Source organism: Thermobia domestica, chromosome 15, assembly GCF_964235325.1.
Source record: "Thermobia domestica chromosome 15, izTheDome1.hap1.1, whole genome shotgun sequence".
Classification (NCBI taxonomy): Eukaryota; Metazoa; Arthropoda; class Insecta; order Zygentoma; family Lepismatidae; genus Thermobia; species Thermobia domestica.
The window spans coordinates 74,600,190-74,626,103 of NC_137468.1; the positions used below are offsets into that span (position 1 = coordinate 74,600,190).

Genomic DNA, 25,914 nt, shown 5'->3' on the forward strand with positions numbered 1-25,914 from the left:
TACCTCAATAAATCCATCTGGTCTAAGCTACCAAATATTTTGTAATGTAGAATATGAATGGTAAATCTTAATGGCACCAATTTTTCTATACACTCAACGACAGTAATCAGTACCACTGCCTGCTAATTTTTTAAAAATGTTACTTTCAATGAACAAGTTTTTCCTCTTTTTTCCTTGAGTTCATTGACCTCCCGAACCACAATTGTGGAAAGGTTTTTAAGAAATGATTACGTAGTTAGAGGTGAATAACATTAATAGCATAAAGAGTAACGATGCTTCAATTCAGCCAAGTTCCAAGTTAGACGGATCACCAACTTACAGAGTAATAAGAAATACTCGTGTTATAGAAGGATGCAGATTACATACGAATGAGGTCAAGTTATGCAGGTGGCTAATTCAACAGTTCTCATTCTATCTCCAAGTAGTATTTCTGATTATCCATATAACTAGGGAAACAAAAAGTTATGCATATTGAAAACGTAATAACAGTTCAACTCTCATAGTGACATAAATATTGCAAATGTTTGGATACAATCATATGCCGATTAGATTTGTCCCAAGAAGCATTAAATAAACAAATTTTAGTTGCTGAGGTTCTGTAACCTGCTGTTGTTCTTCGAAAATCCCTATACATGTGATCATTTTATTTTTTTCAATCTCATAATTCCAATGATACGCGGCCACATTACAGTGAACTAAGTAGGTTCTACTGTAACTGACACCACAGATACCAGAGAGTTTATAGATTACCAGATAATATAAATTCGTAACAATAGGACACGCAAAAAACACTTGCCTTCACACATTGCCTATAAGCCCTTCATGTCAAATATTCTAAACCAGGGACTCTCAATTTTTTGTAATGGCGTACCGCGGTAAGCCGTACGTACTACCCAGCAACGGATCGGACTTCACTAGCGGTACACGTACCACAGATTGAGACCCCCGCTCTAAAGATTTTTTTTGAAAAAGAGCCTAATGATTTTCACGGAATAAATTTCCTGTTTTGGAGAGGAGAGGGTCAATTTAGCCAAGTCTTGACTTCGGCAAAATTCATTTGGAAGACAGCTAACAACACGAAATGGGGTATCTCTTTTATTATATTATTACTATCGTTCTTACGTGTACGAAAGCGTTTTATCTGTCTTGACTTTGGAAAAACTCGTTTACGGGAGATTGTTTAGAACCATTCACGAAAATAATCCCATCCCCAAACGTCAGGATTTGAGAATGGAAACTTTTGATGATTTTCATAAAATAGTGTAAATCTATCCTTTTTTCAGGTGCGACTCAGTGATTCAGATTTACGAACGTCAGTTTCGTTGCTGAAGAAAGCCCAGTTCTCACATATTTTATCTATAATCTAAATCAATGCAATAAAAACAATATAACAAGTAAAACGATTTATTGATAATGCAAAAATAAAAAGAAATAAATCCTATAGCTTTTCGTGTACTATTCGCATATTTTGATATAATTATTATACAATATACACAAATATCTATAGTTTTGAACTATTAAGTATATATATATTTATATGTATCCATATATGTAATACAATTATATACTCTGGTTTATTTTGTACTCATATTTTTACTGAAAAATAATAAATATCTAGTTAGTGTAACAAAATTTCATAAGAAAGTAAATAAATCTTTTATTACTGTCAATTATGTCTAGTTTTCAACAAATTTATATTAATATAATATTTAATGTAAATACGTAACCAATAATAATACAAATATATGACAAGTCTACAGAAGGAAAGCGAAATGTCAATTTTTGATCGACTTTGGGTTGGAAAGAATATAAAATTTGACAAATAAATATGAAACATGTACTATCATGTTTAACAATACTTAAAACTAAATACGTACTGGAAGAAATTTGTGGGGTTAAACTTTAAAATGCTATTTCCTCAGATTTGAAAAATAAATATATAACAAAATAAAATAACTGACATTTCGTCTTTCTGCCTGAAGTCTCGACATAAAATAACGAACAATTTGAGGCATTTTCTGAGTGATTCATCTGTGTCTTTATATAAGTTTAAATCCATATACTGACTTCTCGTGAAACAATTACTGTTTTTATTGAACTGTTACAACTGTCTATCTGAAATGTCCGTTCCTCGTATGGGAAGAACATGTTTATGGAAAATATTTGAAAGAATATTTGAACCTATTTCTCCTTTTAGGATGCGTATTTGGATCGAAATGAAATTCTGAAAACCCACGTTGACACACATGCTATGTTCAAAAATTAATTTTAAATTGTGCAGCCGTTGATTTTTGCGAAAATTTTAAACCCTCCTCTTTTTCCCTGAGGATACACGTTTCAAACAACATGTAATAAAACCCAGGTCAAACCAAGCGCTAACTATGTAAAAAAAAAACCTCTTAAACGGCTCAACCGTTTCTCCATTTTCGCTAATTTATGAACACAAAATAGGACATTAAAATATTGTCGGAATTATCTCATACCACCTTAAAAGGGGAATTTTCGGGAACGTTGGAACACACGCCCGCTTATTTTTAATGAGAAGTTTATATGCAGAGTTCCATCTTCTTGACTTTGACGGTTCGTGAAGTGATATACTCTATTTTTGGCAGAAATTTTGAATCTCCCTCCCTTCCTCTTAGAATACGCAATTTAACCAAAGTGACATAATAAGAACCCAGTTAGAGGTAGGTTCTAACTATTTAAAAATTCTCCCCATGATTTCGCCGTTTGCCTGTGATCCGATCGCAAACAAGATCACTTTTATTTTTGTTTACAGAGAAAAATTGAAGTAATTGTTAGAACCAACAAAGATTTCTCAGAAAGTGTTAATATTCTACACTGTAATCTAACTGTATGGACTGCTCAGCGGAGCCCTTCCTGGAACATCAAAACAAGAGAGAGAGAGAGAGAGAGAGAGAGAAATGTAAAAATTAACAACTACAACGTAATTCTTAAAGCCGTACAGTTTTAACTTCTAAGACGATCTTCATTAGTGTCCACAATTGCAAAATTTAAATGTTTTAATCAGTTGTAACAGTTGAAATGTTGAAAACAGTCATTGTTTCTTGAGACACCAAAAAATATCTCTATTATTACACGTTTTCCTCCATGAAACTTTCAGAAAGTAAACACAAATTTACCTTCCCGTTTATGGTAGTTCATCATTATTGTACGAAGAAAACAGAATAAGTAAGAAAACAGAAAGTGATGAAAGAACTTTACCTGCAAGAAATATTGAATTTATCAAAAATTGGTTGTGTTGTTGACAGTTCATTATAGTTTTAAATGACATATTGCTATGAAAGAGTGAATCTGTTTTTATATACTCCCAATTTCTTACAGTTTTGTCTATATTATGGCGTATTTCATTACAATTACAGAATAAAGTCCACGAAAACAATTATTGCATAAAAGAACATTAGATAACAAGGACGTACGCAAGGGTGGATCTTGGGGATCCGAACACTCCCCGCAAATCCTAACTTTTCTGTAAATTTTTAGACTAATTTTAAGAATAATTTTACATTTTAGTATAATTTATCCTCATATGAAATTTGGACCCCCCATGAAATAAATTCCAGCGCACGTCCCTATTCGACAATAACCAAGATAAACAATTTTAATAAAAATCTGATCCTGTTACCAGCAAAAGTGTTACTAAATTTGTAACAAGCACAAACAGGAATACCTAAAAAGAAGAAATGTGATGTTCTCAAAATTGTTGCTGGGTTTATGAATTAATTACGACGAGACTGTTGATAACTGTATGACGTTGTTTGTAGATGAAAACCTGTAATCATAATTATATAGCAAAGTTTTAATTAAAATACTAATATGACTGAACTATACAGAATTCGTATCATTTGTAATAGGGTTGCAGTAGTATAGCTACGTTCAAGTTTAACACCTATAAATGTGTTACTTAAAGTCGCGGATATAAATCCCTGTTGATTGCACAAGTATATAATTGAATTAAAGTACATTGCAGGCACGTGCAAGTTGGGACACGTGGTGGACTAATCACAGAGGGCTTACTGACGTCGAGGGCCGTACGAGACAATGTTTAAAATTTTCACACAATGTTTAAAATTGAATAGCTATATTCAATGGAGACGCTTATTTCTCGTACAATAACATCACAGGAACGTAAAGCTGTCTTGTCGGTTACCAAAAATATTTACTTATTAAAGAAAGAAAAAAAAAATGAAAATCTTACTTATGACGAGTTTTGAAGCACAAAGTTGAGTGGGATGGGATGGTGCTGAAGAGAAACGCTAGCTTCTGGATTGTTTTCTCATCGTTGTAAGTCACACTGCGCGTTCAAGGATTGCAATTTCAATTCAGTTTAAAATATTAGTTAAGAAATAAAATTTAAACAATGGGTCAGATGGGCCGGATGAAAGGAATCAATGGGCTGGAGCCGACCCGAGGTTGCACATGGCTGTTATATTGTATTGCCTTCTTATGGCAGTAATATACTCTTAGTTGTTTTAGTTATCACTAATTATAATTATATAATGTCTCGTATATAGAGTTTGTTCAATTATTGTTTGCACAATGACCTATATCATATAAGGCTCATTCGCAAGCAAGATTTTTCTTTTTACATTGTTAAGTTTTGCTTATTATTAAAGATATATATGTATATACTTGTTAATAGTAGATCATGTAATTGTAATAATCAGATAATGTTGTTTTAGTTAGTAAGGTCTTAATAATTTTTACTTTTGTTTGCAGAAAACATGTTTCCTAGTCATCTCGACGCTTCATTTTCTTTCTTTCTTTTCTTTTCATTTTCTTTCTTTCTTTCTTTTTCTTTTTTTTGTTTGTTTTTCAGATATAAGTTTCTCTTGTTTTAAGTAATTCGTGATTATAAATGATAAAACCTCTCGATTATTACACTATCGTTACTTCATGATGCGATGCATTTTAATGAAATTAAACAAATAAATAATCTAAAAGCTAGGTAAAATTGTTAAAAAAAAATCACACAACACTAAACCCAAACAACCCCTGACGCCATCATGTCCACTGAGAATCATATATATAAACCCAATAAACTTGTTTAGAAGATGTTTGTGCTTGTTACTAATGTTGTTAACACTTTCCGCCCCTATTACTTCCATCCTTATTTTAATTTAAATTTCCTTCCTTCTCCCAAAGCCATAACATTATACAGTATATATATCATATGGCATTTCTTTCATGTATTCATTTATTGCTATTAAGCGACATCAATATTTTCCTTCTTTTTTTTATCCAAACCCATACTACCTATTTGTTTATACTAATTTTAAAAATAACAAGCTCGTCCAAAACACCTACAAAAACGTTATAAAATTTTTAAAAAAATATCTGTAAAAGAAAAATGAAAATAATACTCTTTATTATTTTAAGCAACATATAAGCTATACACGCTGGGGAGTTAGATTAACTTGATTTAACTGCCTCCTTTCAGCAATTTACACTGTACACTACACGCTCTACTTCACAGTTTATTTTTTTGTATTGTATAAAATTTATGGAGAATATATAATTTTTTTCGTTTTCGAATAGTCAGTGCACGAATCAACGAAATAGTGTGCCAAAAAGTAAGTTTCCTTAAAGTCTTCTTCTTGTATGCCATTCGTAGCAGCGTCTATCTTCAAGAATCTCATCATGTTTTGACTAGATAGTCCTTGTTATATTAAAAAAAAAAAAATACATATCCACTTACTTATATATAATTACTGAAATAAAATTACACGATAGAAACATCTTAAATAATCAAAGATGGAATACAGCATCCAGAATCCAGTGCTTATCATCTAGCTTGATTTTATATTATTTCCAATAATAATTACACAATATAGGTAACGGAGACTAAATGTTACTAAAAATCGAGCCCAGGGTCAGACTAATCTAAGACTTCCGTACTAGTCATTAATCTATTTGGAACCCAATACGAATTATATACTTTATAATTTACTTTGAATGGAGGTGAATGCAGATGTAGAAGACAAATGACAACCAATTACACGGTTAAGAATTTTCTCAACAGTAAATAAAAACTTTATGTCAACAAAACCGATGCTTTATTGTTGTTACGAGAGATGATTAACACTGTTACTAAACAAAATAATTTATCATGTCTACACCATAATCATCCTCCCCCCTCCAAAAAAAAAAAAAAAAAAGGTAGAATTAACTATAATATACTCTAGATCTCGAGAAACAATTACATATATTTTTAAAGAATAAGTCGTTCCATAAAACATATTAAAGCTACAAAAACAAATCTAAATTTCTTCCCATCTATAATCAAAAAACGAGTGCAGCCCTGTTATATATATATAAACACTGCAATTGCTCAAAAATAACTAACCTATGTGATTTATTTTATGGTCACGTAGAAGATACAAACTTAGGAACTACGAATCAGTCGTCAATTCATTCTTCAAACTTTCCATATTCTGAAATGAATGTTGTGTATACTTGGCATAACACAAAACAATCTTTCTGATATTGGTTAAATCATTATATAAATTAGAAATATTCTGTATACATAAACATTATGATTTGGTACAGAAATTCTGTTTATTTCAGTTATAAGAAGTCGCGAAAGAACCTAATAATTCCATTTTTTGCTTTTCATGTTTTTGATCTGAAATGTACTAGAATTACTGAAGTCTAGAAACCAGCAAAACACACACTTGAACAACAACCTGATGGCTTCCTGAATTTATTAATTAAAAAGTATAAAAAAAAAAAAAAAAAAATCTTGCGGCAGTAACCTGCAAGAGAGAATATCCCCTATAAAATTTCTGAAATAGCGATTACCAGATTTTCTTCCTCTGAACTTAATTTTATATACATTTAAAAATATTTAGTTATAAAAAAATTATACAAAAATGAAATGAAATAAATTTTCTCTTGAAAACTTTAATAAAAAAGTTTGTTATTTTGATTTAATCCGTAAAATCACAGAACTGGTATTTCATTCCAATTTAATAACAAAAAATAACAGTATTATTTATACAATTTACACACAAATCCACGAGGAAAATATGGATTAAAGTCATCACTGCCTCATTATATTACACAAACAATATTAATGATTGATTATATATTATGAATGATATTCTTTTATTTTTCCTTCATTGCACTTTAGTTTGCTATTTGTATTATAATTTTTGTTCCAGCTTATTTCTCTCCCTTTCTTATTAGTATTATATTTTCACCATTAATCATTGAATCTTATATTAGAACTGTGATCATAATCTTTATTAATGTTGAAATAATAACTAAAATAAATTTAAGAAATACAATTAGGGTAAAGTTATCCTTACTTATTCCATTTTGCAGTCAAAGGCATTTAAAGGGTTTTTTTAAAGGGAGAAGAAAGGATTGTTACGGAATTTCCATTTCTTTTTACAAATATGTATATGTAAATATCAATGTATAAACCATAGTTATGACAGAAAATTTTGAAAAACTGAAATACAACAGAGCGTACTATACACAGTACAATGTTGTCCAGCTTAATTATTCTAAATTTCCGTACGTATGAATATATACATATATCAGACAAACATTTGCTTTAATAACATAATATATTATATACATCTTGGGCTACATGTAATCAACAACGAATGTAACTACTTCTTCTAATGATCTGCGAGGAAAAAAAACTCCCCCATAGAGTTTTAAACATGCTTTGAGCACTGGAATGTCACTTGACGAGTCACACAAAACCACATAGTGGTGTAACAACTTTCCATTACAGATAGATATGGTTCATTAATACTACTATCTTCCTAATCTATCCATATCTTCTATCAAGCTAATAAGCCTCTGTCTTGTCTTTTTATTATTCTGACACGCACAGTTTACCAAAGCTGTCAGGTGTCGTGGCGAATACTCCTGAAAATAATAATAATAATAATAATAATAATAATAATAATAATAATAATAATAATAATAATAATAATAATAATAATAATAAAAATAAATAAATAAATAAATAAATAAAATAAGACTAAATTCACACTAATAAATCAAAACTTATCCCATAGCAAACTACTTATTCTTTATTAACAAAAATCTAATCTACATTAATAAAAATGAATGTAATCTTGTTTGTGATTGCCGAACGTCTGAACCGGCCGACATGAATTTTTAAACATAGTGAATACGAAGAGCATCCAGAAAGTAACTTTCCCACGCGTCCCATAGCTAGGAAACCGTATGTAGCACGAAGCGACTATGTGTACATGAGAGAGTAAGGTCCTAGCTAGGCGCATGCGCCAGTGGAATGACCCTAGTGCTCTCAGTAGCGTCGTGGCAGTAGTTGAAGATGGACGTTCCTATTCCAGCTCCCGCCTCGTGTGAAGTGCGAGCAGCGATAATGTTTTTGAATACACAGGGCATAGCGCCGATTGAAATCCATCGTCAGCTGTGCCAGGTTTATGGGCCTAACGTTATGAGCAAGCAGATGGTGCGTTGACCTCCCACGATATGTGATGACGGTTGGCCTCCCACTGCGCTCCTCATCATGCACATTTTGACGTCCTGCTGCAAATTGTCTACACCAGCAACGCACTATCTACTTTGCTCATGACGTTAAACCCATAGACCTGGCACAGCTGCCGATGGATTTCAATCGACGCTATGCCCTGTGTATTCAAAAACTTTATCACTGCTTGCACTTCACACGCGCTGGGAGTTGGAATAGGAACATCTATTTTCAACCACTGCCACGACGCTATTGAGAGCACTAGGGACATTTCGCTGGCGCATGCGCCATGCTAGAACCTTACTCTCTCATATGACGCAGTCGCTTCGCGCATACGGTTTCCTAGCTATGTGATGCTCGGGAAATTTACTTTCTGAATGCACCTCGTACCTACTTCGAACCGGATTCTTATCATGACACCTTCCTTAAAGTATGTGATTAGTGATATAATTAGTGATTCCGTGTATAATGAACTATTCCATGTATATATTATAGACAGTAGACTGCTGATTATAGCAACTAATATATTTTTTTGTATATTTTGATTAACAGGGAAACAAATTAAAGAGGGAAAATGCAATATATCAACATTTAAAAACTCCGAAATTATTGTAAATTACTAATATGTAAATTTTGTATCTTTATGTAAATAATTTGATTTGAGTACAAAACATCAACTATTTGGATTGAATCGATTAAGTCAGGGTTGTTTCCAGAATCTAATCCTGACTATTGAGACAAGTCCAAAACTTATTTTCTTCCATGAGACATACACGTGAAACTTCCAGAAAAGGAAATACGAAAGGCATGCGGATTGCATTCCGCCGTTTCATATAGAAGGATTCTCTACATTCAGTCAACGACACTTCAGTTCTAGAGTTGCCAATCGTTTATAATTATGCAAGTCAAGGAGAGGCTTATCCTTCGAGGTTGACTTAACTATTTCACGAACACAATGTAAGTGACTTCAAATATTAATCTTTTCTAAAAGTCTCAGCACAGTCTCAAGCACAGTCTTCGTATCTCAAGCACAGTCTTCATACACGTTATGACAACAGCTAATGCAATTAAAACCTCTTTGTCCCTTAATTATCAGTTTTCTGTTCTCTTTCAATTCATTTTGTTTCTATTCCTCGCAATATTCTGTGAAAAATCAGCCCAAGATTTAGATAGAACTAGAACCGATAATCAAGGCTTTGATTCTTAGTTGACACTGGTGTTTGGTATTCTTCACAGAATAACAATATATAAATTTGTATCATTGCATAGCGAAGCTGAAAAGTTGTAAAGATAAGATCTTATCTTGCTGTGTCTTGATTGTTAGCTTTCTTGTGTATGATTCTCATAATGTGGCTGAAGAGAGTATATCGTCGCTGTGCCTCGAAGAACCTCTGTGTGACAAAACCACAACTTTTCAGGGGAAGCAAAAAACATTCTACTCTTAAAATTAAAAGCAAAAAACATTCCACTCTTAAAATTCCGTGCCAAATATACACGGAAACACTTGAAAAATATAATAAAATTGGTTTTGCGTATATTATGCACTGGACATTGTTGTAGCTTGCTTCAACAGTATTATATTACACCTTTTGCGCCTTTATAAGCACATAGAGGATTTGCTACATTAATCAATGCATACGTGATGAGAACCAGAATCCTTTAATTTCAATTTATAATTTTCCATTGTTGTAGCGAAACAATTGAATATTAACTTATGACATTATAGGGGATGCTACCTGACAGCTTAGAGGTTTATTTGCACGGCATTACTCATTTTCGACAAAAATGTCACATAGCGATTCTTCGAGGTGCAGCGACGATATGACGTTTAATTCACATAATGAGCACTACTTCATAGTTTCTGCTTTCTTTCTCTCTTTATGACTCGCGCACAATTTAAAATGGAAAAATTAATAATGCATTGTGTGTATGTGTGCTTTTTTTTTTTAATCTGTAAGCTTAATCTTACAAATTTGAAGACGTTTGTGTTACTTTAAAGGTAACAAACATTAATATGTAAGATTTTCATTCTTTTACCTCACTTATTTGATATTTCGTCTTCAATCTGTTTGACAAAAATAAGAGGCATTGAAGATAATTTTGAATTACTTGTAAATCATTATTATCAGGATTTTCACTACTCTTTTAAATAAAAATAATTTTAAACCGGCTTAAAAAATTGAAATTTCGGTAATACTTACTGGGTGTTCCTTTAGCCATTTTTCTAAAGTGTCTTCTGGGTAATAATAGGCTTTTACATAGTTTTCCACATATTCTCTATTTGGAATTGGTCTTAGGTCCATTATTTTCTCTAATTTTGAAAGGAACTGGGTAAAATCCAACTGCATCAGCGCGCGTCCGCCATTTGAACATTTCTTGGCACTTGAAAATCTGAAAGAGAAAGGGAAATAATTTACATGGATCAGGAGACACAACAACTGGAATCATTAACAACAATGCAATAATAATTGGAATAAAAGTGGAAACAAGTCGGCCGGAATCTACAGGGTCAGCGTAAATGATTCATTCATTTTGAAAAGGAATATATTTTCAAAAGTATTACACGTGCACACATGAAAGATATATGAAAAGAAGTTTGCATTGTGTATTCCAGGTGGCAGCACGAGTCCATTACCTTCCGATCAAGTGCGGCAGTGTGGCAATACGAGGTCAGTACCCGTCGAAAATGGAGGGAAAGCATGGAAACAGACGTCGTCTGGACGTGTGTCTTGTCACCAAAGGGGCACATATTGAATATTTGTAGACGGTATATAAACTTGGTGAGTTCTGGTTCTTTTCATATACCTTTCATGTTTGTATGTATAATGCTTCTGAAAATATAACCTTTTCAAAATGAATAAATCATTTTTACTAACCCTGTATATTTAAAGTTATCAACCGACATCAATCTAGTGGAAATAAAAAATCAGTCTCAGTAGGATTCGGATTTGAAGCCGGCACCATCCGATTGGGAAGCAAGAACACTAATTGCAAGCCTACGCCAGCTCGATAATGTTACTCTGTAACAATACGAGGACGCCAATATAAGATTAGAAATATGCCTTAACAGGGTGTCTACTACAATTTCCAAATGAAATTTCGTGTCTTTTTCGTGACCCTTTCTTCCGTGACCCTTTTAAAATTTCGTAACATTCTCAAGAGAAAATTTAAGTGCGCATTAGGTCGAATTTACATGCATGCGGTAGTAGCGTGCTTAGCTTGCGATTTGGTAGCGTCTAAAGGCGACCATAGACATTTTTGGTGGTGAATTTTGACGTTTGATAGAACAAACTTTTCCAGTCTGTATTTATATTTGTACAGATAAAAAAATTTGTGACCCAAAAGCTAAATTTCTTGACTTTCATGACCGTTTTCTGATTTCGTTACTTTTTCATGACTTTCGTGATCGATAGACACCCTGTTACAGTTCTAGGCTCATTTCTTAGTCGTAATTTTTCTAAGTGTTCTATTCCAACGCAGGTTCTACACAATTTAGCTCATGTTACATGCCAAATTCACTGAGCTAATAGACTGGACGTGTGAATCCACTGAGTCAGTAAATTGGACGTGTGAATCCAGTGAGCTAATAAATTGGACGGGTGAATTCAGTGAGGTAGTAAATTGGACGGACGAATCCACTGAGCCAGTAGACTAGACAGGTGAATCCACTGCATAAATTGGGCGTAGAACAGGCGGTTCTATCGCCCTGTGATTTACAAGACAATAAAGAAAACACGAAATTATGAAGCTGGAGTAAAGGAATAGACTGAGAATTACAATTAGGGATACAATCTTCCAAGATCTGAAAAAATGTCGCTTCCTTATAGCAGATATGCGCTTTCATACATTAAATAATATTCCTCCTATTCTTCAGTTGACTTACTATTGATAAACCTTACTTGATTTTACTTCCTAGACTATGTCCTATAATTTATTGAAGACTAGATCCATCTGGAAATCAAATTCTAAATCATGCACATGAAAACTGGGCGTACTAACTAGCACTTTTCTATTCAGAGGCCCATCTTTACAACTAGCTGTCGTTAAGTATTCAATAAACTTGGTACGAATATATCCTATTTATAAATGGCGAACATCTCAGAGCAATACAGTAATTCCAAATAATAAAGTTACGCTAATAGATGTCGCTACCTGCACTAGTTTGTTGCCTGATGTTCATAGATATCGCTACTGTGCAAGCAATCTATCGAGTTAGACGGGTCAAATTGACAACCTCCTCCTTTTTTTGATATAGTATAAAAATACGACAAGTTTCGTTAATTTAGATTTGAGCATTAATATTCGTGTAACACATGTTGGTTGGTGGACAAACTCAAAGAAAGGGGAAATAAAAATCTGGCATATGTAAGCAATTAGAGCTTTTAATTAAATACGAATTTAACCAATAATGTACAGAGGGACGAAAGCTTCGGTGCAACAACTATTATGTAACGATAGCCACGCGCAAATAAAAATTAGGAAAAAAAGTTACAACTTTTACAAAACAATTTAGTGCATATTTCTTTGAGTCTTAGCGTATCCTTTATAGACTACTATCTATTTCTTATCACTCAACTTACATAGTATTATACTTACCCTTCAACAAAGGTTTGTGAAACAAGGTATATGACATGCTCCCACAATACATTGTGAACTTCTCGTGGTATTGGTACATGGCCGCTTACTTCCTCCATTCTCATACTAAATATCTGAAGCTCCTGTGCATTAAGAAGAAGAGAAGTATGAAATACAAAACTGAAATTTCACTTTAACTAAGTTAATAAACACATATAATAAAACTAAAACAACGTGGTACTTGGAAATCATGTTCTGGCAACACTGGCTAAATTGCCGATACAGTAGTGTGTGCCAATTTAGCATGGCTAGATACACACTTCAATAACAGAAATTATTCGAATTTACCACAATAAGTGTTCAGTTCGACAGACATTTCATGCATTGCGTAGAATGTACAGTCAACATAATCGACCTACAAAACGATCGATTTCCCGATTTGAGTAGATGAAAATCCACATGCAATTCACGAAATGTCCCTCCTTTTTTAGATGATCAATGTGTGGTGTAATTGTTTGGTCAATTGTGTTTAAGATTAACGTTGCAATTATATTGCTGTCAATAATAAGCGATACAGAAATATGGTGATATCTCAACTGGAAAATCGTGACACATATATTTTCAACAAGACAATGCAACTTGGCACACAGCTTATCAAATTCTTAATTTACTGCATAAAAACTTCCCCAGACGTAATCTGTCAAGAAATGGTAATGTGATCTGGTAGCCCAGATTATGTAATCTCTCCTCTTAGTTTGACGGAGTGCAAGCATATATTAAATAAATAAGTAAAAAGTTACGTTACTATGACTCAAGTAAACGATAGCCAATGTAGAACTGATTTCTTTTTAAACTGAGAGTAATCTACTTTATTTAACTATAATCAGAGATAGTCTAAACAGAAATTAGTGAGATATTAACTTGTAGAATAATCCAATCAGTTGTCACTTCAACTTATATAGCTATTTATTATTCCTTACTGAATGAGCTTCTTTGCTCCAAAACCTCCGATACCAGATACAGAACTAGAATCGCCGTATGTTGCCGATCTGATGCAGTTGTTAGTTTTTGTTCTGCTGGGACAGATTATTTATTTACTTGTGTACTGTTTAATAATATATATATATATATATATACACTGTTAATGTAGCAGAATGTATCTATTGTTGTTTAATTTCTCCTAATACTGACACACATCCTTCCAACAGTGACAGTCATACTACTTGAGAATAAGTAAACGAAATAAATGAAACTTTACCCTAAGAAGAATATCGACGTAGTGACTATGTTGGCTCATTACTTCACGCACTTCCCAATTCACCTTATTCACCATCAATGAATGGACATGCTTGTAATCCACAGCATGTGCTGCAACGCACATGTAGACAGGGCGGCGAAGTTCTACCGTTACCGACACAGTCTGCAATAAAAAAAAATTTAAAAAGTTTATTTCAAAATTTTGTTCGCATGAACGAAAAATTCAGCACTGTATATTTAATATTAAATAACTGTATGTTCAATTCATTAAGACTTCGTAGTATTATTATTCTTTTGTTTTTATTTTATTCGAATTCGAAATGACGCGTACACTAATGGTACTCATGATAAACCATTCAACTACTGAGAAACCTGATACGTATTCATGAAAACATATAACTGAAACCTGTCTATGCTCCAACATGGATTCCACTGAAAAGTGGTCAATTTAGACAAAATGCAAGGATTTCGAATCACAAACTATTACGAGTCGTAATGTAAGCACTTCTAATGCAACGACTAATTATTATGCACGTATTAGTTTGAATTTTATACTTACCAAGGTAAAACGTATTTCTGAAATATAAAAATATCGTGTCTTTTTAAAAATTATTTATATTATTATTTTCTACCTTCCATTTATGACGACACAGACAGATAAGAACTCAGTTCCGGGAAATACTAAAAACATCCATACTGTGTCACATCTCAAAGTAAAGATGTCTAAGTTGTGCATTTAAAAACAGCTATATATACATTCATCCTGTTGATGGATGATGACCAGCAGGCAGTAAAGCGAAATGAAAGACAAATGATGCTAGTCTTATTTAATTTTCTTTAACACAATATGAATTTCTATTTTCTTCTTTAAAGATTTCCTGCAAGCTCCCCAAAAGTAAAAAGATTCGAACACGTGACAAAAATAACGGGCATGTATGGCTTAATAAATCTGACTGGACTGGACTAACTCTTTATTCACTGCAATACAGAGATTAATGGTGCTGATCTGTTCATACATTCGCCGACAATATACATAAAAGCAATCCTCCTGTATTTCTGGAAAAATTACTTTCAATGGACAAGTTTTTCCGCAGAGTTTATTGACCTTCCGAAACACGAAGCACTAAAGGTTATCCCAGAAAAGGTTTCTAAGAAATGAAGATCACATAAGTGTTCAGTGTTCAACATACAGAGATAAATGTCATTAAAAGCACAGGAATAATGTCGTTTCAATAAAATCAACTTCTAAAATAAACAGGTGGTCAATTTTTTCGACATAAGTAGGAGTATCGTTTAAAGGAGTAATTTCCAAGTGGGCTATGAATTACGTAGGAACGCGGTCTTACGACCTGAGAAAAGCAGAGAAATGTAAAGAGGAAAGGAGGTAAGATAAGAGAGCGAGTATTGACAACATACTTTTGAGGATGTACGAGGTGTGTTCAAAAACTATCGAACCTTTGGTTGGCAAAAATACATTTACTGATTTGGGAAGCCGAAACACTAATTTCCTTCAAAGTAGTCTCCTTAATAATGCACCCACTTCTCCCAGTGCCCCCGGCATTGTTGGAAACACTTTTCGAGCACTGTTTTTGGAATGGTAAGCAACCGTGCCGTTGCACTGCGCAGCATGTCTTCTCTTGACTCAAATCGAGTCCCTTTTAGTGGCATTTTCAGCTTGAGAAATAACCAAAAGTCACACGGAGCCATGTCGGCTAAGTAGGAAGCCTGACGACACATAGGAATAATGAAAGCTTGAATCGAATTTCGCGGACACTCTCTTCATGCCCAAATTCTTGTTCAAAATTGAATGTACCGATTGACTGAATGGTTTCCGCTTGGGTATCGCATAGCTTTTGGAAAATTTGATGCAATATCGCTTTTTTTTTTTTTTTTTTTTTTTTTTTTTTGTCATTTTGCACACACACAAATCCGACGACTGCTCACTACACGTCTTCACTCGTTGGCCGACTGCTAGCGACTGACGCGCGGGAAAAAAATCACGACTGCGCATGAGTGGTGTCCTCTCTACATCTGCACTAAAGAAAGTCTCCCGTGCTTCATTGGTTTACACTGGAAAAAATAAGGTTCGATACTCTTTGAACACACCTCGTTCTACGAATAGTATGCCTGTAAAACCATAGACCACTTATGGTTGTTATTGTTTGCCTATCACCACTGGCTTTTATCAACGTCAGGTAGCTGCTTCCCTTCTAGGTGTGAAGGTAAGTAGCAAACTATGACGTCACAAAATATTCAGTTGGGAATGATAGTTTAAGATAGGTATTGTGAATTAAGTTTGATTCTTAGCGGTTAATAAACAACAGAAACATATGAAAATTGTAGAAGGTTGATAAGAAATTATTCCTTTAGTTTCGACATAGGCATGAAGCAACAGGGTATATCGCAATGCATAGTGAACACAGTGGATCTGTCATTATCATTATAATTTTCGAGGCCAGATTCACTACTTGTTACCTCAAGCAGCTCCCCAATCAAATCACACTGCTAATTGATCATTTTAAAATATATATGCTTTCTAGTGAAAAAAGAAACCCGAGATCACACAAAATGATAATGGACTTACGAAGCGTAATTCAATATATATATATATATATTTAAATGTTCATGGTTTGAGTGTTTTACGACCACGATACTCTTGTTCCCCTTCGTAAACAAATTTATCATTAAAAAGCTTTTGAGCATATGTTAATACCAGTACATTTATATTTTAAAAGCACAATGAATTAAAATTTCCTTAGTTTTATTTTCGTATTAACATAAGGAAATGCGTATTAAGGGTGTCTACTGAGTTTCATTTTCAAAATTCCAGTATATTTCCAGTATATCTGTCAGCAAAATTCATGTACCTAATACACTGATTTTTTTAAAGTTCTTTAGGAATAATTACACTCTTGATGATTTCAGATTTGTAATTGTTTTATCATAAAAAAAAGAATATTTTATTTTTATTATTATTTTATTTTAATAAATTTAGTTAGCTTTGATTTTTTGAAATAGAATGATTTTTTAACATTTTTGAAAGGGCTTCCCAACTTCCCTCACAGCCCTCCACTCCATTCATTCCTTTAAATGTCTAATTACAAAATGTATAAAACTCTTGATCTTGATCTTGATCACCTCCCAGGAGGTGTTTCATAGTGGCGCCTTTAGAAAAATTTACAATTTAAATGGATACAAAATTGTTTCTAAGACTATTAAAACAATTACAAAAAAGTATTGTTGACAAATTACCAGTTTCATGATTTTTCCAGTATGTGGATCAAAATTACAGTATATTTCCAGTATTAAAATTAAATTCCAGTATAATTCAAGTGTTTCCAGTATCAGAGACACCCTGGTATTAGTTTTAACAATTGAAGCCTACTAGGAATACTTTATAAAGTAGGTAAGATAATAAATTTCATAAAATGTAAGTCATGAGACAGAAAGAGAAAGACGATGGTTATTTGATTTTCAAACTCTGCTTGAAACTCTCAACTACTCCATGTGATAGGTAATTCGCTTGAATGTTATGTTTCTCTGTGTCATTTTAAGATTGATGTTCAAACTACGAGAACCACAGGAGGAAACCTCAAGGGTCACAGTTTATGAAGCACTGAATTAAACAGGAAATCAAAATGTAGTTTCCTAACAAGGAGAATACAGTTTTATCGCCAAGTATTAGACTCACGAAATCGTAATTTTATTTTAATCGTGAATATTTAATATTCCAATCTTGTACACTCAACTACCATTTATTTTTTTATTTTATTTATTTATTTATTTTTTTTTACTTACCTGAGTATAAAACTGTTGTAAGAATGGACGTTTTGCCTGAGGAATCAATTGTTCTAAATACGGATGTAAGAATTCGAACTGTTTCGATAGAAAAACGAGAGATTCAACAGCCACAATTCGTTCAGCGAGACCATGTAACGTCTCTTGTTGACTTAAATCTACGACGGGTGATATATGAGGTTGGGGTACCTGAAAAACAAAGCAAGTAAGCTATTACCAAGAATATAAAAGCAAAGTTCGAAAATTAAAAATATTAAAATCAAATGTCGAATTTAGTCAAATAAACAATTTATCCGGTTTCTTTTTGTTTATTTCCTCTTATCATTGCATTGGTGCATTATAGACACAAATAATATTAATTGACTGGTGCACAACGGTACAATGTATGCAATTTCACTGCAAACAAGGATAAAGAGTGTCTTCAGATCAACAATTAAAACATATGGAAGAAATTTTTGCATTACTTGTACAATAAAGACGGATTTTTAAAAATAAAATATCGAGAACTAATGATATTTTTTAGAGTGATAATCAATTTAGAAAGAATCCAATGACAACCAAGTTACAAGCTTATAAATTCTTTTAATTATAAGAACCAACACTTACTTACTACGTACGTACACTTTTTCACATTATTACGAGGCTAAATAAAAAGTTATCCGCAATGAATCCTAACTTTTTTTTTTTACATTGTTTATACTGACCTCTGTCCTCATTTATTTTATTGTTGTGCTGTTGTGGTCATGCTATGAAAGTTTGATCCTAATTCCTCCATTTGCCTTCCTTTTGTTGCAGATAGATCATGGCCGCTCCATTAGAAGTTTGCACTAAAGAGGGATAACGAGCAGTGATCCGGTTTTTGTGGTCGGAAGGTGTATCAGGGGCTCTAATCTATCAAAGACTTTCGGCATAATACGGAAACAGTATCTTGTTGCTACAGAGTGTTTACGAATGGATTGAAACAATTAAAAAGGGTCACACTAGTGTTACGCACAAGGAAGGATGGTCGTCCGGCTCCACATTTCTGCGGCAATTTTTGAACGTTTCAATCCATTCGTAGACACTCTGTTGTCGACCATAAAATTGAGATCACTGTTCGTTGTCTTTCTTTAGTACAAACTTCTAATGGAGCGGCCATGATCTATCTGCAACAAAAGGAAGATAAATGGAGGAATTTGGATCAAACTTTCATAGCATGACCACAAGAGCACAACAATAAAATACACGAAGACAGAGGTCAGTACGAACAATGTAAGAAAATTATAGCTACATTGTGAATTAAGTTTTGACTTACCCTCGTACTTACATTTTATGAACAATACGAAATGTGTGGTCTATGAAATATTATCGGTTACAGCTTTTGTCCACAGCAAAGAGAGGAAAAGAAATTAAATATTAACTGTTTCCAAATTTTAACAGACGTTTTCAGTTTCTTTGGCTGGCCCTATATTGACGAGTGGACGGGAGACCCGAACCGAGGTTCAGAACTGTAAGCAATGCAACAAAGCTTCGCACCGCATGCTCACTCGAGGGCTGAACGTCGTGACTGACAAGGAAATATTTGACATTGATAGCGGCATTTCCCCTATCAAACAGTTCATAATCGATACAGAGGTGGGAAAAAATAAGAAATCCGAATTTTTACGTGCTGATACGCAGAAAGACAGGAGATAAATACACGCTGTGATCGAAAACTATGGTGAATAATTTTATTAGGAACAAAGAAATAAGTTTACATGGAATTTGATTTAATTTCCTTCAAAGTGCTGTTCTTAGCTTACCCCAACGTTGAATTCATGACTGGAAGCATTTCTGGAATGCTTCTTTTGGAAGGATGTTCACCTGCTCTGTCGTGGTCTTCTCACTGTCAGGAATGGTGTCAAAACGTTTTCCTTTAAGCACGGTTTTAATTTTTGAGAAGAGCCAGAAGTATATCTGGAGAGCACAGCGAATGTAGACAGACAGGAATATTTTTTCGGTCAAAAACTCGAGAATCAAAAGAAAGGTGTGGTACGGTGCGTTTTCGTGGTGAAGAAGGAAGCCATTTGCCCATTTAATCCGCGGTTAAAATGCTTTTCACGGACTCACACGAGATGTTTAGTTCTTTGGAAAGCTCTCGAATAGTCATTCGCCTGTTTGAACAAGTCATTTGCGCTACTTTTTTCACCTTTTCACCTATTTTTGACGTCGAAAGACGTCTCGATCATTGCTTGTTTTCAACCGACTCCTTGCCGCTTTTGAATCGTTCATATCACTTGTAAACAGTCTTCAATGCCACCACTTCATGGCCATACACTGATTTTGACATTTCGTGAGCTAACATGATGTTGGCGCGCGACAGACACTCTTTAACACGCCCCCATTCTTCTAAATCTGGAAGCCAACTATCATGTCATAACTCGTTCAAACTCGACACTGACTGTTCTAAAGGGTTAGGCTACCGGGCTTGTTAGTTGAAATGGATACAACATAGATAGATGGCACTGAGAAACTACATTCACCGTATTTTTTTTTTATCACACTTGGTAGGAAAGAAGGATTAATAATCATGTGAAGAGAAAATAATGCAAAATATACATTTACACTGAAATATTTTCAAAATTCTTGAAGTAATTGAAAAGGAACTTTCAGAACAGTACAGTAAGCAAACACTGTATCTACAGACGTACTCAATGTCGTCATATATACAGCAATGTTGCCAGCTCAGCATAAAGAAAGTTGTGTTAAAGTGCATGAGGTACAAATTATACAGAAAATCTATTTTGCGATTACAAACTAATGCGTGAAATCCCGATGTACAGTGCTGCCAACTTTCAAAAATATATGAATTACAAAAGTGGTAATCTTCGGATTTATAAAAGTAACAACAGTACACTATTCTGATCCATTCACACCAAAATATGATGCACAAGCAAGAATATAATCACTGATAGGAGCACGACGAGAACAGACAAAGTACAGTTTCGATGTAGTGTTGCCAAAGTAGAAAATCAGAATAGTATCAAAACAAACTCATAAGCAGAAATTATCCATTCCCTTGGATGGCCAAGTGATTAGCAAGCTGCCTTGGTGCACATGATCCTCTGTTCAATTTCCGATTGAAACGTTTTGCAATGTAGTGGTTTGAATTCCACGTTAAGCTCCTTACATAGTTCGCTTAAGGCGTTAACAACGGTGGAAATGAGAAGAAACAATAAACAATATTGGGAAAAGATCAAAGAATGTATAACACTGCCAGGAACATTGCAGTATGAATACAATACTGATATCGAAAAAAAATGAAACCTTTGAGTTTTACGTCCCACGCTTATGCCGGTTAGGCTAAAGGAGACGGTGATGATGAGTAATGAATGAAATGGTGGAATGAAGAAAGTGGGAGGAAAACGGAAGAACCCCGAGGAAACCCACGCACACGGTGTTTGTCTACCACAAAGTTCATTTGGTGGGGGCTGGGATCGAACCCGGGACCCCAAGCACCAGAGGAGAACACAACCACTGAGCCACCGCGGTCCCAACAGTGATATCGAGACCCATCTGGTATGTAGTAATGGGTAAAGGTGAAAACGCTGTACGTAGCTGTCTTATACGATTTCTAAATGTATTATGTTGCTTGAGTACTTAAGTACTGAAACTATAAAATGTAAAATATATTGTTCATGCAAGTAGTCAGTTAAACATTGTGTGCAACATTGTATTGCCCGATACATGCGATTAGTATTTAACTTTTGTGATCTATTTCCATTTATTTGTGTGTTCCGCTGCTACATCAGCTGCGAGTTTAGAAAGGATCGAACTTACAGTTTAAGCTCTACAGAATACGCTACCCCTCCAATACCCTTATACAATTGTGGCGATTGAGTGTGAACACTGGAAGGGGAGGGGAATTTGTAATTGGTAAGGGAACATGTGATAAAATACCTGTAAGTGTAATTAATTACCGTAAATTATCTTGTATAAGGCGAAAAGTGGGGGAGGGAGCAATTGCCCTCTTATCGCCGTCACTGCGGTCCTAAATGTCATTACATACGTCCGTGGATAGAAAAGGAATATAATATTTTCCAAAATGCAAGTGTTGCAATCTGTAGCAATAAATATTAGTATTCTGTATCTCCCATTTCACTGTAAACATCTTATCCAATATACGTGCCTTTGGCGTAAGAGACCCGGGTTCGATTTCCGACGGGAGCTCATGTGGTTCGGATCCCACATTAAGCCGTAGGTCCACGACTCATATAGCCTTGCTGATGAAAGGGGCCTAAACTCAAAAATAAAAATAAAATAACATACGATCTTTCCATCCATGTCAAACATCCTGACGTATTCCAGTGAAAATAAGGACCTACCTATTCAAATGCGTTCAAACGTGGTCACACGGGATTGCATCCGAGAACACATGAAAAGAAGACATGAGTGATTGTAATCATTTATGGGGAAGGGAAGTCACTCGTGTAGTTGTTCCAGGATTGCTTGATGGTGGTCATTAAGTGGTTCAGTTGCACTCTAAAGGGCAAGATAAAATAGTGGAAAGAACAAACCGAGATCTAGCAAAGAAAAGAAGCAATATGAGGAAGACAAAGTGGCCATTGAGCAGTAAGCGGCAAGCAAGAAAGTTGTAACGTGGAAGTCGTGTGTGTTGGAGAATATCCTTGTGTGTTTAAAAATATAGGATATACTGCATCAAGCGACATTTGATAGACAAAACGTTCTGCGCTCCTATTTCTCTTCCCCGAGTGTTGAATATTTCATTAATGTGAATAAAAAGTGCGATACATTCGGTATGTAATGTTTGAGAAATAGAACTTTTGTTCAAATTTCTATGTTTGTATTATTTAGTGTGCATTGAATCTCTTGGGAATGACTTGGCAATAAGAAATCAATTGGGTTCTCATCTAATTGACCGTAAACTACACAGTTACAACCAGTGCACAGCAACACAATGGACTCAAGACGTGTTGTTGCTTATTTTAAAAAATGAATTTTGAATCAATGAAACGGCGCCTCTGCAGCTGATGATGTGTTTCGGCAAATTAAAAAGCAACTCAGAGGAACGACATCTATGTGGAAGAAATCAGCACACTTAACGTCCTTGATTTGTAATCTGATAATAGTGAAGTGAAAGATGTCGATAGACATAGAGAAGGCAGGAACAAGTTCGGAATCACAGAAGAAAACCCATACCTTACCACAATCACCGAAAAATACATTAGTTCCGATTATCATCCATTTGACAGAAAACGTACAGATCTGTCAAATGAACATATGGAGAAAGAGTACAAGTATTGGATAAGATAACCAATATATGAAAGTCACAAGGGCATTGATGGAACTTCCGACCGATTAAAATTCAAAACGGTTCAGAGAAGATTTAGACACCTGCACTATGAACACCGACTGTGCAGGTTCGGAAACAGCCTGAAAGGAATATCCACCGTTCAAAGTAAGTCTTGAAATTGTTCAAAGAAGTCCAAGCTAGGAACGCCATCGTCCATGATCGAACTATCCTTGTTAAGATTGCAAGTAAAACACCAATTTATATCCGAATCGACGTTCATTGGTCATACTGACATCTGCCATTTCACTGGTTTCGGACTTGGTTACACAATTTTAAGCAAAATTATAAATATAGAAATTCGAACAGCTACCCATTGAGTTGGAAGAGGTTATCACATGGATGAGAATAATATAAAGGAGAGTGCAGATCGTTTTATTTCTGATATAAGAACCTTAATAGAACTAAAGTACACTCCTGAACAGATGTTTAATATTGGGCAAAGTCAATTCGAAAAGGAGCTTTGTTTTACATGGATTAATATTAATTTTTGAGCTTTTCCATGGTTATCTTCGGTGCGGGAGACCCAGATTCGATTCCTGGCAGAGGTCATGTGGCTTGGATCCCACGTTATAACGAAAACGTGCTATCATTTGTGGCCGTAATGGCAACGTAAGAACTATGTACATAGTCGACCAATAGACGAGAAAATTTATTCGATTTTATAGTAGATAATTTACACGCACAAGTTTATCCATAAAATTAACACATCGTACATACCTTATCTTTAACTACATCGATCGGTACCTCATCCACTTGCGGGTCAACACGAAGTATTAGATTTTCAAATATTCTTTTTAAAGCTGCTTGAAGTTTGAAACTGTACAAGTAATCGTCACTCATCTCTGGCTGTAAGATAAAGAACAGTTGTATTTCTTAATGAATGTTTGTAATTTTTAACTTGAATACAATAATTATAACGATATTATATGCGTAAGGTCACTAAACCATACCCATAATTTGTTTCTGTATCCCCCTAAATTATCTTCCAAGACCAGAAAGATGGATTTCCTTCCATAAATAAAAATCATATTTCCCGTTCCAACAATCATACAACAGAATTCAATTTAATAATAATAAAGAAAAGCCTTGTTAGACTACATAAATATTCTCATAAAAATCTAACATTTTCATTTCAATAATCTGTAAAAACTTCATAGAAAGCATTAAAGCAGCAACAAATCGATTTCACTCACCAAATCTGCAGTGAAGAAAGTATATACTGCGTAGAGATAGTAATCAAACAACTGGCTCATACAATAGATCACATCAAATGCGATTGGCTTCAGTAGTCTCATCATTTGCAAATACTTTCCGCATAACCTTAACACAGTTAGAGTAGTATTAGTTAATATTGGAGCTGTTAGAAGATCTCTCTTCTTGTCTTTCTTTGAACTAACTTTGGAATGTCTGTAAAAGAAATTAAAGAAATATAAATCAAAATGCAATAGAATGTATCAATATAAGAACAATTATTAACGTGTTCCTTCGCTTGATTACTTACTAAAAAGATTTAACTGTAAAATGATTAAGGGATAGACGAACGATGTAAGTTCGCCTCTGTGTGAGAAGGAGACCTGATTCGATCCCGGACCACGTGCATCTATAGAGAAAAGTATCGTATTAGTAAATTTTCTGAGGTTCTTCCGTTTCTTCTGCTTTCTTTATTCCACCAGGTTTATATCTTTCCTTCTTGGAATTATAATCCAAATCCTTAAGACTAAAGCATGGTATGTAATGATTAAAGCTCTTCCTAGACTGAATTCTTCATTGACTTTCATTTTAAAATAACGATATTAGAACTAAACAGTCGATATATATATATATATTTTTTAAATCATATTCGTCTGGTACGTCCGATGAGAACTTCCAATAGAACTCGAATCCTATTCATAAAATTCAAGACTTTAACGATAACCATATTAGATTCTTAAAGTCAATCTCATTATCTTGTTGTAGAAAGGAAATTTATAACTTTTAATTGACAAGCACTGTAAATTCATTTAGAACAGTTAGTGTTACGAAATTGATATAGTGTTGCACCTACTAGATTCAGTAACAACGCAAGATTGACATAGCAGCAGGACCACCTGCTAAATAATCCTGATCGAATTTATAAGGCGTGGAGCAGGAAAGTTTAGTTTCTTCTTCACATCACAAGTGGGGACATTTTATCATACCTAGTCTAGAGATAGCCTGAAAATTTATATAAGTGTGGGATATCATTTTTATTTTGAGGCTAATTAAATTCACTAGTTCAAGTCCTGCAGGCTAAAGAAGACAGAGAAATGAAAATGAATTATGAAAAATAAAAGTTTATACAGTGGAGTTGCTCCGACAATATTTCGAGCACGCTCAGTCCATCTCGCACATGAGCTGGAATAATTGTAAACAGAAATCACAACCCTGCGCTTCAAACCTGAGCTCTCTATCACTCAACTCAAATCAAGTTGAAATC

At 34.1% G+C, this 25,914-nt stretch overlaps 1 protein-coding gene across 1 annotated transcript in view; it reads right to left on the reverse strand.

Moving 5' to 3' along the window:
* Positions 1 to 5,497: 5,497 nt before the first annotated feature.
* Vps50 (vacuolar protein sorting 50) overlaps positions 5,498 to 25,914 on the reverse strand; it is a 74,303-nt gene continuing 53,886 nt past the window's right edge. Inside the window, exons 12-18 of the mRNA XM_081739834.1 lie at positions 24,653 to 24,866; positions 24,177 to 24,305; positions 18,128 to 18,316; positions 14,331 to 14,492; positions 13,094 to 13,215; positions 10,699 to 10,888; positions 5,498 to 7,905 (exon numbers count right to left, since the gene is read on the reverse strand). Of these exons, the coding sequence (XP_081595960.1) occupies positions 7,792 to 7,905; positions 10,699 to 10,888; positions 13,094 to 13,215; positions 14,331 to 14,492; positions 18,128 to 18,316; positions 24,177 to 24,305; positions 24,653 to 24,866 (1,120 nt within the window). The 3' untranslated portion in view covers positions 5,498 to 7,791. The remainder of the gene's footprint in view (positions 7,906 to 10,698; positions 10,889 to 13,093; positions 13,216 to 14,330; positions 14,493 to 18,127; positions 18,317 to 24,176; positions 24,306 to 24,652; positions 24,867 to 25,914) is intronic.